This window comes from Hemitrygon akajei, chromosome 17 (assembly GCF_048418815.1).
Source record: "Hemitrygon akajei chromosome 17, sHemAka1.3, whole genome shotgun sequence".
Taxonomy (NCBI): Eukaryota; Metazoa; Chordata; class Chondrichthyes; order Myliobatiformes; family Dasyatidae; genus Hemitrygon; species Hemitrygon akajei.
In genome coordinates, this window is record NC_133140.1 from 25,543,715 (window position 1) to 25,559,121 (window position 15,407).

General features: G+C 42.0%; 1 protein-coding gene across 2 annotated transcripts in view; it reads right to left on the minus strand.

The window, feature by feature from the left end:
* LOC140740545 (palmitoyltransferase ZDHHC1-like) overlaps positions 1-9,415 on the minus strand; it is a 49,461-nt gene extending 40,046 nt beyond the window's left edge. Inside the window, exons 1-4 of one of the 2 annotated variants that reach the window (XM_073069797.1) lie at positions 9,291-9,415; positions 4,293-4,508; positions 1,520-1,695; positions 190-291 (exon numbers count right to left, since the gene is read on the minus strand). In XM_073069797.1, coding sequence (XP_072925898.1) covers positions 190-291; positions 1,520-1,695; positions 4,293-4,508 — 494 coding nt within the window. In that variant the 5' untranslated portion in view covers positions 9,291-9,415. Of the gene's footprint in view, positions 1-189; positions 292-1,519; positions 1,696-4,292; positions 4,509-8,982; positions 9,115-9,290 lie in introns of those variants that run through there. The other variant, XM_073069796.1, reaches the window with a different exon arrangement.
* Between the last annotated feature and the right edge of the window lie 5,992 nt (positions 9,416-15,407).

A 15,407-nucleotide genomic window follows, 5' to 3' on the forward strand; every position in this document is an offset into this window, starting at 1 on the left:
GAACTGGTTCTGATTGGGCAAATTTTCAACTTAATGATGTTAAAACCAGACCCGACCGCAGCCTCTAGTCAGGACCATGTGACTATACATGGTCATAACAGCTTAATTCAACTTCTGTTCCACTCAAAAATATTGCGAAATAGCTATGCGTATTTTTCTTATTGACAAGCATACAAAAACCTGCCTTACCGGTAATTTCTGCCTCCTACACAATTGTTCAGCCACTTACAGTGATGATCAAAATTACCTACACACTTCTTGCATCTATTGCAGTGATGGGAATTTCGACACCTGTGAATCAGAAATACAAGAAAATATAATCTATCATCCCAAAATTATAATAAATGTTAAAAAATAGGAACTTCTATACTTTTCCCACAGAGGAATAACTGTAGGGTCCTAGTGTGCTTCTAATTTGGTGAAAATACAAATAAATTACACTAACACTGCAGTGCAAATACCCTACATATTGTACAGCATTCTAAAACAGCATCTGTAGTGAAACGACATGGTGGGAAGTAGTAACAGATAAACAGTCAAAGTCTGAAGGAGAGCACAGATCAGAATATTCATTGGGGAGGGTCCAGAGGAGGTTCATGAGATTGATCAATGGAGTTGAGTGGGATATTAAATCAGCCATGATGGATGGAAGAGCACACTTAATGGGCCAAATGAACTAATTGTGCTCCAATGTATTATGTTCGATAGATAATACAGTACCGTGTTTTACTCTGAATATTCCGAATATCATACTTTCTAAAACCTTACTTAGTATTTGCATCTTTTTCTTCAATATCAAAAGAAACTGCGGAGCATTGTCACAGGAAAACAGCCTCGTCGTCAAGGACTTAAAGAAATCATTTCTTTGTTGCAAGTATTTTCAATCAATTTTACAATTCTAAGGCAATTATTTGCAGTTACTATAAAGGTATCAAGTAACTACTGGTTGGAGTTCAAAACTGTTAATATGATATAGACATAAAGATATCAGTTTAGACAATCTTAATTCTGCATTGAGTAATATACATGATTTTGTATTATTCTAATGGCTTACGACATCATAGGTCTACAAAGACACAAGGTCAGAGGTTAGGTATAAAGTTCTTCAGACCTGATCTGATCAGCTTTATTTGTTACATGTACATTGAAACATCAAAACTTACAGTAAAACGCACTGTTTTGTCTCAGCAGCCAATACAGTCAGAACAACTCCATCACTTGTGCTGGGGACAGCCCACAAGTACCACCATGCTTCCAGCACAAATGTAGCAAACTCACAATTCAATAACCCTAGCCCATACATTTTGGAATATGTACCTGGAGGGAAGCCATTCAATCACAGAGAGAGCATACAAACACCTTATAGACAGCGTTGGGAATTGACCTCATCTCACAGCTAGTGCTATAAAGTGTTACTCCGACTGCCACACTACCATTGAACAAATGAACCTCGCCGATCCTCTACTTTGTATATTTTTCAGTTCTAAGCAACAGAAGCATTACTCAATCTGATACTTACACCATAACTTCACAAAGCGGGCAGTAGCGCTTATGGCGACCAGATTTAAGTGGTTTGCCTTTGTACACCGGGGGTAATCTTTTATATCCCTTGGCCCGAACGATATCCTCAGCTGGGTCGATGGTGGCTGCAATCACCTGAAAAGCTACGTGCCAAATAAAAGTACCACCAAACCACTAAAACGGGTTAAGGTTAAAATGTTCTGAATATTATGGATGAAATTTTGTAACTCTTTGCTTATCAGTTTTAAAACACTGAAATAAAATTAGACATGACCAAGCCAAATAACAACTTGTCTTGTAGTCTGTAGTCTAGTATAGCTTTCTCTGTGTTTTTTTATTACGTAGTTCAGTCTAGTTTTTGTACTGTGTCATGTGAACCATGGTCCTGAAAAACGTTGTCTCATTTTTACTATGCACTGTACCAGCATTTATGGTTGAAATGACAATAAAAATTGACTTGACTTGACTTGACCTGACCTATCTATAATTTTAAAGCTGGAAGTACTAAATACAGTAGTGTTATACACACATGAATACACACAAGTCAGCTATTTCAGCTTTGATCCAAGTTAAATGTCTTGCATTATTGGTGTTAAGCTGGTCAAACCATCACCCAAGTAAAATATTTTAATCAATTTGATCCATGCTAAAATTCCTTAGGATTGTAAAAGTGAATAGCTCCAAAATATATGCACGAATATTGAAAAAACTGTAAGTTCTTCTAAGGTGGTAAAATCATTAGGCTGTTTGTATTAAACCCTGTTCTACTAAAGAGTCGACGTCTCAGTCCTAATTAAGGTCCTTGGCCCAAAGCATAACTCTTTATTCTTTTCTATAGATGCTTTATGACTTCTTGAGTTCCTCCAGCTGTGCGCATGTGTGTGAGAGACTCATTGTTTGCTTACTGTTATATTCTTTAATGTAGTTCCCCCAACTTATGTTGCATGTTTTGTAGCGTATTCAGGTTTAAAGCTTAGATTTAATATCGAATCAAATCACTGATAATACTTTTTTTAAACTGATAATACTGATCATTCTTCTGTAACTATTCTATCATTAGTTCATGCTTTTCCCATTAAACAGAAATATTCCCTCATGGGTTTTTCAACCTAAAGATTCTCATATTTCATAAATTGGTCCCGCGTGTCTTTGAAGTTCAGTCACTTTGCCCATCCACAGGCAAATGAAGGTGATCCATAATCAAGTCAAATAGCTTTTTATTGTCATTTCGACCATAAACTGCTGGCACAGTACACAGTAAAAATGCAACAACGTTCCTCCAGGACCATGGCGCTACATGAAACAACACAAAACTACAGTAGACTATGTGAGACAACTTTATCTTTTATTAAAAGAAACAGAAGTCATGCTGAACCTTTATAAACATATGTATCACATTCAGTGCTGGTCATCCCATGACAGCAAAGATGTGAAGGTTTCACAGACTGCAATAAAAAAACTTTATGAGAGTGATTCCTGGAATGTGATACCACAATTAGAAATATTACAAAAGTTTGCGTCACTTTTCTAAAAGAAGAGAAATCTGAGTGTAGATTTGATAGCGATGAGGGGTCTGGACAGAGGGGATAGTGGGAAGCTGTCCCCGCTGGTGAAGGGGTAAAGAACTAAAAGTCACAGGTATATAACTAAGGGAAAATCAATTAAGAGTGACTTAAGATAAATCTCATTTTCATTATGCAACATATATATTCACTTTATTAGGCACACCAGCTCGTTAATGCAAATATCTAATCTGCCAATCATGTGGCAGCTGCTCAATGCATACAAACATGCAGACATGGTCAAGAGGTGAAGCTGATGTTCAGACCAAACATCAGAACGGGGAAGAATGTGATTTAAGTGACTGTGACCATGCCAGACTGGGTGGCTTGAGTATCGCAGAAACTCTTGATCTCCTGGGATTTTCATAGAAAACAGTCTCTAGAGTTTACGGAGAATGGTGCCAAAAAGGAAAAAAAAAATCAGTGAGCAGCAGCTCTGTGGGCAAAAATAGCTCATTAATGAGAGGTCAGAGAATGGCCAGACTGGTTCAAGCTGACAGGAATGTGGCAGTAACTCAGGTAACCTTGCATTACAACAGTGGTGTACAGAAGAGCCTCTCTGAATGCACAACATGTTTGAACCTTGAAGTGGATGGGCTCCAGCAACAGAAGGACACACGGAGTTCCACTCCTGTATTCAATAAAGTGGCCAATGAGTATCTGGAATGATAGTAATCTGCATATGTGATGCAGGCAGGTTCCGTTCTGTCCTTGCATAAATAAATGGTGAGGAAAATCTTGAAAGGCTGCAGAGAAATGACCAATGGGTAGAACTGACAAGCTACTCGGATGGACAACAAGCATGGACACAATTCTCCAAATGATCTCCTTCTATGCTGTAACCATTCTATGATAGGGTTTGCCTGCAGAGACAGGCAGTACTTGCTAGCCATTTGCAGTAAGATTTCCTGGTCTTGTAGTCACCTTAATACTTTAGACTCTAGTTTATTACAGGAAAATGTGCTAAATCAGAAGAATAAATTATAAAATTCATACAGTATATTTTTACATGATTAATACCCACTTCTACTACAGTTCTTTATCAGCTCAAATGCTTGTAAATTTCCATGCTCACCAAACCTGAAACCAGCAGATTATCTGCAAGATGCAACTCGCAAATAAGATCACTGCAAGGAAACAGGTCAGGCTGTGCAACTATTTCCTTAACCGCGCACTAGTAAGGTCTTGCAGTCCTGTTAAAAAGGATACAATGTAGCCAGCAGGTACCCATCTCGATGGAAGAAGAGGGATAAGTATACCCACTACAACGATAGGGAAGTACAAGCAGGCGATCCAAGATACTATCTGAAAGGGATGGGGTGGCCAGCTCCAACCATTGACCCTTGGACGCCTGGGGGTGCAGCGTCTTTGACTACGACGGTTTTCCTCTGGTTCAGTTTTATGACCCTTACGGAAGCAATCCATCTGCAATGTAACATTAAAAAGTCATAAGTAAATTAACGTTGAAATGAAAGTTATGTTAGTTCCACTATAGAGGCAATTCAGTTTACACTGCGTTAACTTTATGCCCCAGTCATGAGTGTAAAATGAATTCTCATAGTAGTTCCTATGCAGTTTCAATTCACTTTCCCTTTGTATAAACCTTGATTTTATTTATTCTGTGAGATGGATTTCCTTACACAAACATTTTCACATCTGCCACACCCTCTCCTTTTAGTTATTTTTCTTCTCCTCCGGCTATATGGCAGCTTGCAAACAGCTTTGAGGTGCATTACCACCACCTTCTGAAGTGGAGTGTGAATCAGGATATCGAAATCCTATATATCTCAAATTCTATAAAAAGGTCTGTATTCTAAGGAACTGCACTATGTATTTAAATCAATAATCCTGTGGCCCTTTCTGCAAAATACTGCTAATGTTGCTGTATTTCCTGTCATATTGTTGTATTTGCAGTATAATCTCCCCATGTTCTTTTAGTAATCTGAAAATGAAAGGCGTGAGAGAGTGAGATACATCAGCTGGCTGAGAAGTGTCATACAGCAACCTCGTGTTCAATGTCAGCAACACCAGGGAATTAATTGTGCACTTCAGGAAGGGGAAACTGGGAGAACACACACCAGTCCTCATTGAGGGGTCTGTGGTGGAAAAGGGTCGCAGCTTCAAGCTTCTGTATGTCAGAGAATCTATCCTGGGCCCAAAATATTGAAATAAAGCACCTCCATGCTGTACTGCATTAGGAGTTTGAAGAGATTTGGCATGTCACAAATGTCTATAGTTGAGGGGTGGAGAGCATTCTGACTGGATCGACAGAGGACACAGAGGGACATACACTCAGCCAGTCCATCATGGGCAGAGACCATCCCGACATTAAGTATTTCTTTAAGAGGCGGACTCCCAAGAAAGCAGCAGCATCCATCATTAAGGACTCTCACCACTCAAGCATGCCCGCTTCTATTAATTACCACTGGAGAGGAGGTACAGGAGCCTCCTGCCTCTGCCAGCAGATTTTTGAATAGTCCACAAAGACTACTTCATTAGTTTGGATTTTGCACTATTTATTTTGTAATTTATAGTAGACTGTATCTTTGTGTTGCACTGTTGCCACGAAACAACAAACTTCATGACCTATCAGTCAGTGATAATAAACCTGATTCTGATTTTTATCTTTCAGTCAGCCGCACACCTGTTTTACTAAAACCTCCCAAATTCAAACAAAATATGTAGATTTTATTTAACATTCTCTTTGTGAAAACAAGTTATTTTTGTCTGTCATAACATACAAAGCCTTTCATTCCGACAAATCATTCTTTTCTGTGCTTTCTCCCGAGCTTTAACCTCTTTCCAATACATCCAACACTTTCCTGTTCCCGGACATAAGGAAATTGTTCCATATATCCAAACAGGCCCATGTCACGAATCTCGTGACAAGTTGAAAAGGACCAGCAGAAATGGAACACACCTGAAGTCTGGTTTACTATAAATTAAGACTATATTTATTACTACTACGAATTAATATCATTAAACCGGATAATACGATACAGGTTATAAACTATATTATATATATCTCTCCACAAATGTGTGTGGATACAAAGATAATAGTCCCGGAGGTAGATATCAGTCTTACGGTGTCAGGTAAGTTTAAGTAGTTCAGTTCACTTTGTGCTGCGTCGAGTTGAATTGATGGGGAGAGAGAGAGAGAGTTAATTGAGTTGATGTTTAAGTTGGCAGCTTTAGTTGTTCTTGCTTCCAAAGTCTTTAGAGTCACTTTGTGTGAACCCCACACAGACGGACAGAGCCCCATCTAGGGAACGGTCTACTAACCCACAGCACGGGTTCACCACCAGCAGGCCCCCCACCGGCAAGCTCTTACCCACACTGGTAATTACAGGTTGAAATTAATCGGTCCGTGGCCTCCACCCTCGTGGTGGTCTTAAACTCCACCAGTGGGTTCTCGGGTAGCTTCCGCACTTCTCCCATATTGTGTCTCCTCTGCCGTTATCAGACCAAAAGCCTCAACTTTTTATAATCCATTCGAAATTCCAGCCGTCCGTTAGCTCAACTGCTCTGAGCTGTTACCATGGTGACTTCCCAACTCGTGTCTCAGCTGGCGCCGTACTCTCTCTCTCTCAAGGTCACAATTAAAAGTGTTATCAAAACCAAGTCAGAGTCCTCTCTCTCTTTTAATTGCCTATTTGTTCATTAGACTGCTGAATTTTCTAGCAGTTTCTCACCTGCATGACACACATCCCATTCAGTTTAAAGGAACAAGCGGAGACCACACGGTAACATTTTTGCATTAGGTTTTAACAATCTATGAGCCTTGATGTATATTCTGAAAAGAGAGACCTAAATCCAAGGAGATGACAGTCACTTAGGACCGAGTGACGAAGACCTTTTCACTGAGAAGAGAGTAAATGTTTGAAATTTCCCAGCCCAGTCAGCTTGTAGGCACTCAGTGCGACTGATAGCTTTTTGAAATGGAAGGTAACCACAAGATATTATCATGTAGGTAGCAACAGGAAACTGTTTTAAATATACAAAGTAATTTAAAATTCTTTCTGAAGACTGTGCTTTAATATTATTGCTGAGATTGAACAGTTTATATAATGACTGAAGAACTATAACATGTAATCATTCTACCAAAAGCTGTCAGTCTCAGCTGTGAAGGTAGTCGATCAGCTCCAATCCATTGGGACAACGGAGAATCTCAAAGATTTACAAGCACTGCAATGAAAAAGCTAACTCCTGACCCAGTCCAAAATGTGAGAGAAGAACTACAAGAGTTCCACTTTAGGGCACATATTCCCCTCCCCTCTCCACTTTCTGCAGCGATCACTCACCACAACTCCCTTGTCTGCTCATCGCTCGCTAACTCCCCTCCAGGCTCTTATCCCAGCAACCTGCCCCTACTCATCGTTCTCACCACCATTCAGGGCCTCAAACAATCTTCCAGGAGAGGCAGCTTTCACATGCAACTCCATCAGCGCCATGTCTTGCATTCAGTGCCCTCAGCGTGACCTGCTCTACATTGCAGAGACCTGAAGCAGACTTGGGGACCACTGCATTGAACACCTTCATTCCAGATGCTAACGGTCAGGATATCCTCGTGAGCAGCCATTCCATTCCGCTTCCAATTCTCACACTGACGTATCTGTCTAGGGCCTCCTCGACTACCATGTTAGAGTGTTAGGCTTGCTCGAAGCAATACCATCCTGATAGTCTCCAACCTGCATCAACATCACAGACCAGCACCTTCAGATTTCTCACCTCCTTCCCTTTATTCCACAGTCAACTGCCCTCTCCTATCAGATTCCATCTTGTTCAACCTTTTGCCTCTTCTATCACCTGACAGTAATCCCATTTACCTACCTTCCACCTGGATTTACCCATCACCCATCAACACCTCTTCCCCTCTTGCCCTCTCCTTCTGGCGCATGTCCCCCTTCCTTCCAGCCTTATGAAGGGATTGTCCATTTCCCTCCTAGCTGCTGCCTGACCCCCGAACTCCTCCAGCATCCAGCACGTGTCACTCCAGTTTTCCAGCACCCCTAATCTGTCTCTCTATTGTCCCTTTGATCAAAGGTCAAAGTATATTTATATCAAAGATTGCATGCAGTAGCCAACCCTGAGACTTAAATTCTCCACAGTCACAAAACCCATTCAAAATAAAACATTCCCCCCCCCCCCCCCCCCCGCAAAAAAAAAATCCCCCGAACAGCAGCAAGAACATCACCCTCCCTCCCCGGCACAACAAACAAATCCCTGGAACAGCAACAAGAACATCGACCTGAGCAACACACACAACATGCTGGAGGAACTCAGCAGGTCAGGCAGTGTCTATGGAAAAGAGTACAGTGGGCCCAATATGTCAACTGCACTCTCTGCCTGGCCTGCTGAGCCCCTGCAGCATTTCGTGTGTGTCGCTTGGACTTCCAGCATCTGCAGATTTTCTCCAGTTTGTGACTGGACATCAACCTGAGGTGGCGTTGTTCACTGGCACTACCTGGGCCAGAAGAGTGATGCCAGCAAGCTTCAAATTTACCAGGACTCCTTGATACCACAAGCCATCGCACATCCTGAAGTGCCTCAACGTTGGTCACTCTCACCTCACTACTGGAAAATTGCTGTCTCATCTACATTTTCACCTCTGCTGTGTGATCCAGGCAAAACCAGCATTGGGCACCCAAGCCCAGGTTACAGCAGGTTAAGTCCCATTTGACAGCACTAACACTTTGGCTGATACGGCATACAATGATGATGAAAATGAATATTTGTGCCGACAATTGAAAGAAAACTGACTAGAGTGGTTTTACACTGTCATACCTGGTCAATACTTCGCATGTTCGGGATAGTATTGTAAATGTAGTAGACGAGGGTGGCGACAAGGCCGGCTCTGGAGGACATCGCAATGTAAGTTTACGATGCGCCATGCTCCTACCTTGGGCCGTGACATTGGCTCTGGGTCTGAGATCCTTTCGAAGCGGATCATTATCGTTAAATCCGTCCCCGTGAAAAGTAACTCGGTTCAGCAACACACAACCATCCCCTTCCCCTCGGCAGCCCGACCCGGAGCTCGGCACCGGAGCGCTGCCCACACCATCGCGCAGGGTGAGTGAATGACCGGCTGTGATTTCACCCTGCACCACCATATCGCCAAGAACCGCGCCACGGCGGGCATCGACCGGGCGGACAGCGGATAGTGATGCCCGCCACTCCCCGAGCAGAAAACACGTCCGCTCGCCATACCTTTCAAACACGTTATGAGCCATTGCAACCGCCAACACCATGGTCACCACTGTCCACGTCACAAACCGCCTTTCGTGACGCGACACACACTGCGCCTGCGCGTTCCGACGCCCGCGCGGCGCGGGAGACTGCGGATCGCTGGGGGAGGGGCTGTTTTCTTCTTCCAACTCCGATCGTCTGCCCGCTCCTCCCTTCCCAAAAAGTCCCAGTGTTTTCCGACCTTTCCTACTTGCCAACACTCCTCTTAGGCACAATATACTTTCCGGCGCCCGCATAGTGTAAAATCAAATCTACCATATGCTAAAATGAGAAAATGATTCTGCTTTAAACTTTTATCTGTCTTTAGAAGCTATCTTACACACCACGTTGTACAGCATCTTCGATATCATTGTGATCTTTGAGCTTGATGGTTTTTTAGCAAGAGTTGAAATATCGGGTTCAAGTTGTGACAGCAAAAGGCTTAAGACCCCACGCGTAACAATGTCCAAGCGGTTTCTTTTTTCTTTGTATGTCGTTCACTGCACTGAAGCCTCTTTCAACAAGGTAGGAGGATGGAAATGCAATGAAGAGCAGTTTGGCTCTTGTCCAAAGACTAGGAAACTTCGTACGACAGTGTAATCACACACCAAAAAAGCCAACATTTTTGAAAAAATATTGCTTCTTTATCATCCTGAATTTTGATCATTTCTTCTTGCAAGCGCTCTCCCTGTTCTTCCATCTTGCAAAGAAACGGGTTATTTACCCAGTCCAGATTTTCCAGATCGTTCAAGTCCTTGAATCCATTCTGAAAATCTTTCTACAGTGACTGCAGTACTCTGTTAAGTCACCATCTGTGAAAGACCTTCCACACAGGGAAACTGTGAGAACATACTTCTCCCAATGTTTTGCTTATTTATTTCCAAACGTCCAACTCCTTACCCACAGTGGACACTGTGCTTTTTGCCTGGATTAAATTGAAATTCTCACCCTACAGTTTCGTATTTAGAATGTTCATTTCGTCACACAGATCGGCTTGGTACGCTACAGCTCCATGTAGAAGTTCAATCTTACTTCCCAAGCTCTTGTTGAATTGGAGCAAAGACTGAACCACCGTGTCAAAAAGATCATAGAAACGTGTTAAGCAGCAGCCTTTTGACAGATATTTGTTTTTAACTTTTTACAAAGGACAATCTCTTCATAAGCTTTTCCAATTTTGATAAACCATGCATATGCCTTTAGCAATGCCTCGTTGCCTTGCACTGTTTATTCATCCAATTGTATCAGAAATTCTGTTTTTGTAGCTCTGTGCACAGATTATTCTCAATGTCCTCACTCATTTTGTCAATACGACAAGCTACAGAGTAATTACTTAGGAATTGATTTTAAAATGCTGGTATCCATTTTGAAAACAGTGGTGAGCATTTCTGATACACTGGCATTATTAACCTTTCACCAATTGCATGAGATTTTCCACATTTTGCTATAATTTTGGAAATGTTATAAGAAGCAATGAGACCACTATCAAGGTCTTTGAGTGTTCAACACTTTTCAAATGCTTCTTTCATCTTCTGGAACTGAGTAACACCATAAGCGGCCTTTTGAGGGTGTCTTTTACCGAAGTGTTCCTGCAATCTTGATGGTTTCATTCCTTCATTAGGCAATACAGAGAAGACTCATGGAGCATTGCTGATCTGATGGGAACGGAATAAAACCATACTCCAAGTATGTAACTTTGTATTGACGCATCTTCTGTTTCTCAGCAGGATATTTATCCATCGTTATCAGGAATAAGCATAACATTAGAAAATCATGTTTAGAATCAGAAATCGAACAATGAATCTTCTCTAGATCAAGGCACAACATAACTTCAGGTAGCCATTGAACATGAGTGGGTGAGGCAGCCTCCTTCCACTTGAGCAAGATCGCCCTCCTGGCCATAAGAGACATAAAGGCCAATACCCACAAATTAGATGGCTTCAGTTTTGTAATACTATCCTCAGCAATACCAAACATGGCAGTCAAGGGATTTGGCTTAAAAATCACATTAAAGAGTACAGAAAAACTTTGAAATACACCTTTCCAAAAATTTTCAAGGCTCAGACATGTTCAAAACATATGAATTAGTGTGGCCACTCCATTAGTACATTTATCACAGTAGGGGGAAGTATCTGTATAGAAACAAGAGAGCTTCTCCGGTGACGTCATCGTCAAAAATGGCAGCTTAAGTCGCTAGCTCCTCTGGAAAAATGCGTATTAAGCCCCGTTAATTCATCAAATATAATATCTTTCAAAAAATGTTTGAACTGAAAAGAGGGGCAAGACTGGGGAAAAGGAATGGAAATAAAAAAAAGCGACACTGTGGAGCCTGCGGCCGAGAGGAGTGCAGCGAGCGGCGCTCCAACCCGACCGCGTGCGAGAGAGGCGGCTGCTGGGCCTCGTTCAGGCAAAGCGGTGAATATCTTTGAAATCCTGAAAGAGATAAGGGAGTTCCGGAAAGAAATAGAACAGCAGCGCCATGATATTAAGGCAGAGCTTGCCAGCGTTAATAAAAAAAATAGCGGTAGCAGAGACTCAAATTGAGAAGGTGGAAGATTGCATTCAAAACGTGGAACGGATACTGAGTAAGACAATAAAAATCATATATCACCAAGAAGGTAAACTGCTTGACCTGGAGAGAAGATCACGGTGAAAAAATATCAGAATCTACAACGTTCCCGAAGGAGCAGAGGGCTCGTCTATGACGGAGTTTGTCGGAAAGTTACTGCGGATCTTCCCCCAGCTATGAAGCTGGAAGTCGAAAGAGCCCACTGCGCATTAGTCCCAAATCCTACCCAGGATAGAAAGCCACGCTCAATAATAATTAAATTCCTTCGGTACAGCACCAAGGCGGAGATTCTACGAAGGGCCTGGGGTAAGAAGAGAGTGTTTTTCGAGGATAAATTAATATATTTCGACCAAGATTACCCCCCCCCCCCGCAGTCCTCCAGAAATGCAAAGAATACTCTGAAGTAAAGCGAGTACTAAGGCAAAATACGATTAGATTTCAAACTCCGTAACCTGCTAAACTTCGAGTGTTTTATGACAATGGGACGCGTTTGTACCAGACAGTGGAAGAGGTGACTACAGACATGAAGGCCAGAGGGTTGCCCGTCAGCATGACCAAATCGAGGGAAAGCCTGACTGAGGAATTATCCCGCTCCGCTTGGGAAATAATGCGAGAATCGAGAAGGCAGGAGACGGGAGGAGGCCGAGAGAAATATATCAGGAAGAGACCGGGAGTTTCCCAAAGACAGTCCTCACCCACTTCAGAAGAGCCACAAGGTTTGGCTAACTTTAAAAAATGTTGAGAAACTAAACGGAAGCAAAAGTACACAAAACTACATTAAAAAAAAACACAGAGAAAAAAAAACACACAACAACTACACTAGACTTCAGACCTACCCAGGACTGCATAAAGTGCACAAAAGAGTGCAGGCATTACAATAAATAATTAACAGGACAATAGGGCAAGGTGTCAGGCCAGGGGCTGGGTATTGAGGAGTCTGACAGCTTGGGGGAAGAAATTGTTACATAGTCTGGTCATGAGAGCCCGAATGCTTTGGTGCCTTTTCCCAGACAGCAGAAGGGAGAAGAGATTGTATGAGGGGTGTATGGGGTCCTTCATAATGCTGTTATGTTGAAGGAATCTGTAAGGGTAGAACATAAGTGTGATATAAGAAAGGAGGAAAAAGCCTTATAAAACTCTCCAGAGAATCCATCGGGTCCTGGGGATTTTCCAGAATGCAATTCTTGAATAGCCTGAGCAATTTCCTCCTGGGAAATGGGTTGAACCAATTGCCTACGGTCGTCTATCGAAAGATTAAGAATATTTAATTGATCTAAAAAATTATTCATTGCAGTATTATCATTAACTGAGTCAGAGCTATACAATTTGGAATAAAATTCCCTAAAAGTGTCATTAATTTCAAAGTGGTCAGTTGTCAGATCCCCATTAATTTTACGTATTTCTTTAATTTGCCGCTTAGCTATAAATGGCTTCAATTGATTAACCAATAGCTTACCAGTTTTATCTCCATGAATATAAAACTGACTTCTATCTTTTTAAAGCTGACTTTCAATTGGATAGGTTAAAAGGAGATCATATTTAGTTTTGGTTTCAATACGTCTTTCACATGTTTCAGGATCAGGTACCGAAGCATATTTACGATCCAGTTGTTTTAACTGATTAGCTAGTTTGTTTCTCTCTTTGTTAGCTTTTTAATGATGTTTGCAGTATAAGAAATAATTTGATCCCGGATATATGTTTTAAAGGTATCCCATATAATAAGACTAGATGTCTCTTCTGACGTATTTTCTTCAAAAAAAAGCGTAATTTGATTCTTCATAAATTTTAAAAAGTTCTCATCGGATAACAGAGTTAAATTAAATCGCCAAGATCTACTCATCGGGATAGTGTCATGGTCCCTTCTGGCAATCGCCCACCTGGCTATTGACCTCAGGAATTGGGCCTCAATCACCTTGTTTAGTTTCCAGTCATTCCCAGGTTCCACTAACTCACACACCTGCTTTCCATCAGCAAATGCAGGATAAAAACCCTGTGATCACAACAAGGAGCTGCCAGTTTATTAACAATCCTCTGGGCCTTATGGTGGATAGAAGACTCTCGACTATGCAGGGTTGTCATCTGTTCAGATTCTGCTGCTGCCTTAGAGGCTATAAAAGGGAATAAATCAAAAGCTCGTCCTGACATAATTACTGAGATTCTCTTAGCTTTATTTAGAGTAGGGAAGATGGGTTGTGAAGTCAGATGTACATGGATACCTAGGCATGATAGGGTGGAGGGAAATGAAATTGTGGATGGCATTGCAAAGTCTTCCTTACAGAGTGGGCAAGTAGGAATTAGAATACTCTTTGGTGGTGCAGAATTGAGAACTAAGATTTTTTTTTAAAGTATAGAGAAGCAATGGCAGGAGAATTGGAAAAATGAATTAAAGGGAAGGCATTTATTTTCTAGTCACTAGTTAAAAAGGTCTCAGACTGTTACTCTTTAAATCATAGAGATATGGTGAAATTAACAAGATTTAGGTTGGGGCATTGTGGGCTAAACTATTACTTAAAGATAATAGGAAGGTATCCTACTGGATTATGTGACTGGTAGTCCAGAGACAGTTCAGCATATTTTGCTGAGTTGTAATTGATATAAAATTGGGAGAAGCATATTGATCAAGAGGCTGTCTGATTTAAATGTATTTTGTTTTTCTGTTAAATCTTTGTTTGGCCACCAAGAGAACCACCATCTGATTGAAAAGTTTATTATTCTGTTTCTACATGCGACTAGTGTATACTCAAGAATCTGAGTTTCTTGAAACTCTGTAACTAATTATACATTCTGTGGAGGGCAGAAATACGCCAAGATGCGTCTAAACTGCCGGAAATGGAAGAAGAAGGAGCTGCCAGTTCATTGGTCAACTCCGGTGTGAGTAACCTTGTTTCATGGTTCTTAGGACTGTCAGTTCTAAGTCTAGCATCACTCCTGAATACCAATTCCACGCTCGCTACGTCAAGAACGCCTCCTGACTCTGCCTCCGCTCCCATGTTCTGCACTTGGGTTCATCCTCAGCCTCGTCCTTGCAACAGAATGAACTGGCCACAATGAACCCAGCAGACAAGGATCCCGTACAACAGGCCCTTGCCAGTCAGGGCTACCTACTGGGCGCCCACGACCAACTATTTAGGGAGGTCATGGAAAACCGTCAGACGTTGTCCACGAATGTACAAAGGTCAGTGAGCAGGCGGATCAAGTTTCAGCTGCACTTTCTCTGTTCTCTCCAAGAATCCCAACGACCCAAACCGCACCACTCGGGATGGCGTCACCCCCGGGAGCAGCATCACAGTCCCCTTAAGAGCCATACGTTCCCGAGCCTGAACCCTACGCTGGGGACATAGGGAGGTGCCGGGCCTTCCTGTTACAATGCTCTCTGGTCTTTGAGCTACAGCCACGTACCTACACTTCAGATAAGTCGAAGATCGCGTACATCATGGGGCTCTTACGAGGGGATGCTTTGGCTTGGGCAACCGTGATATGGGATAACAGACCAGAGGTTTGTTCCTCCTTCCCCTCCTTTGTTGCTGAAATGA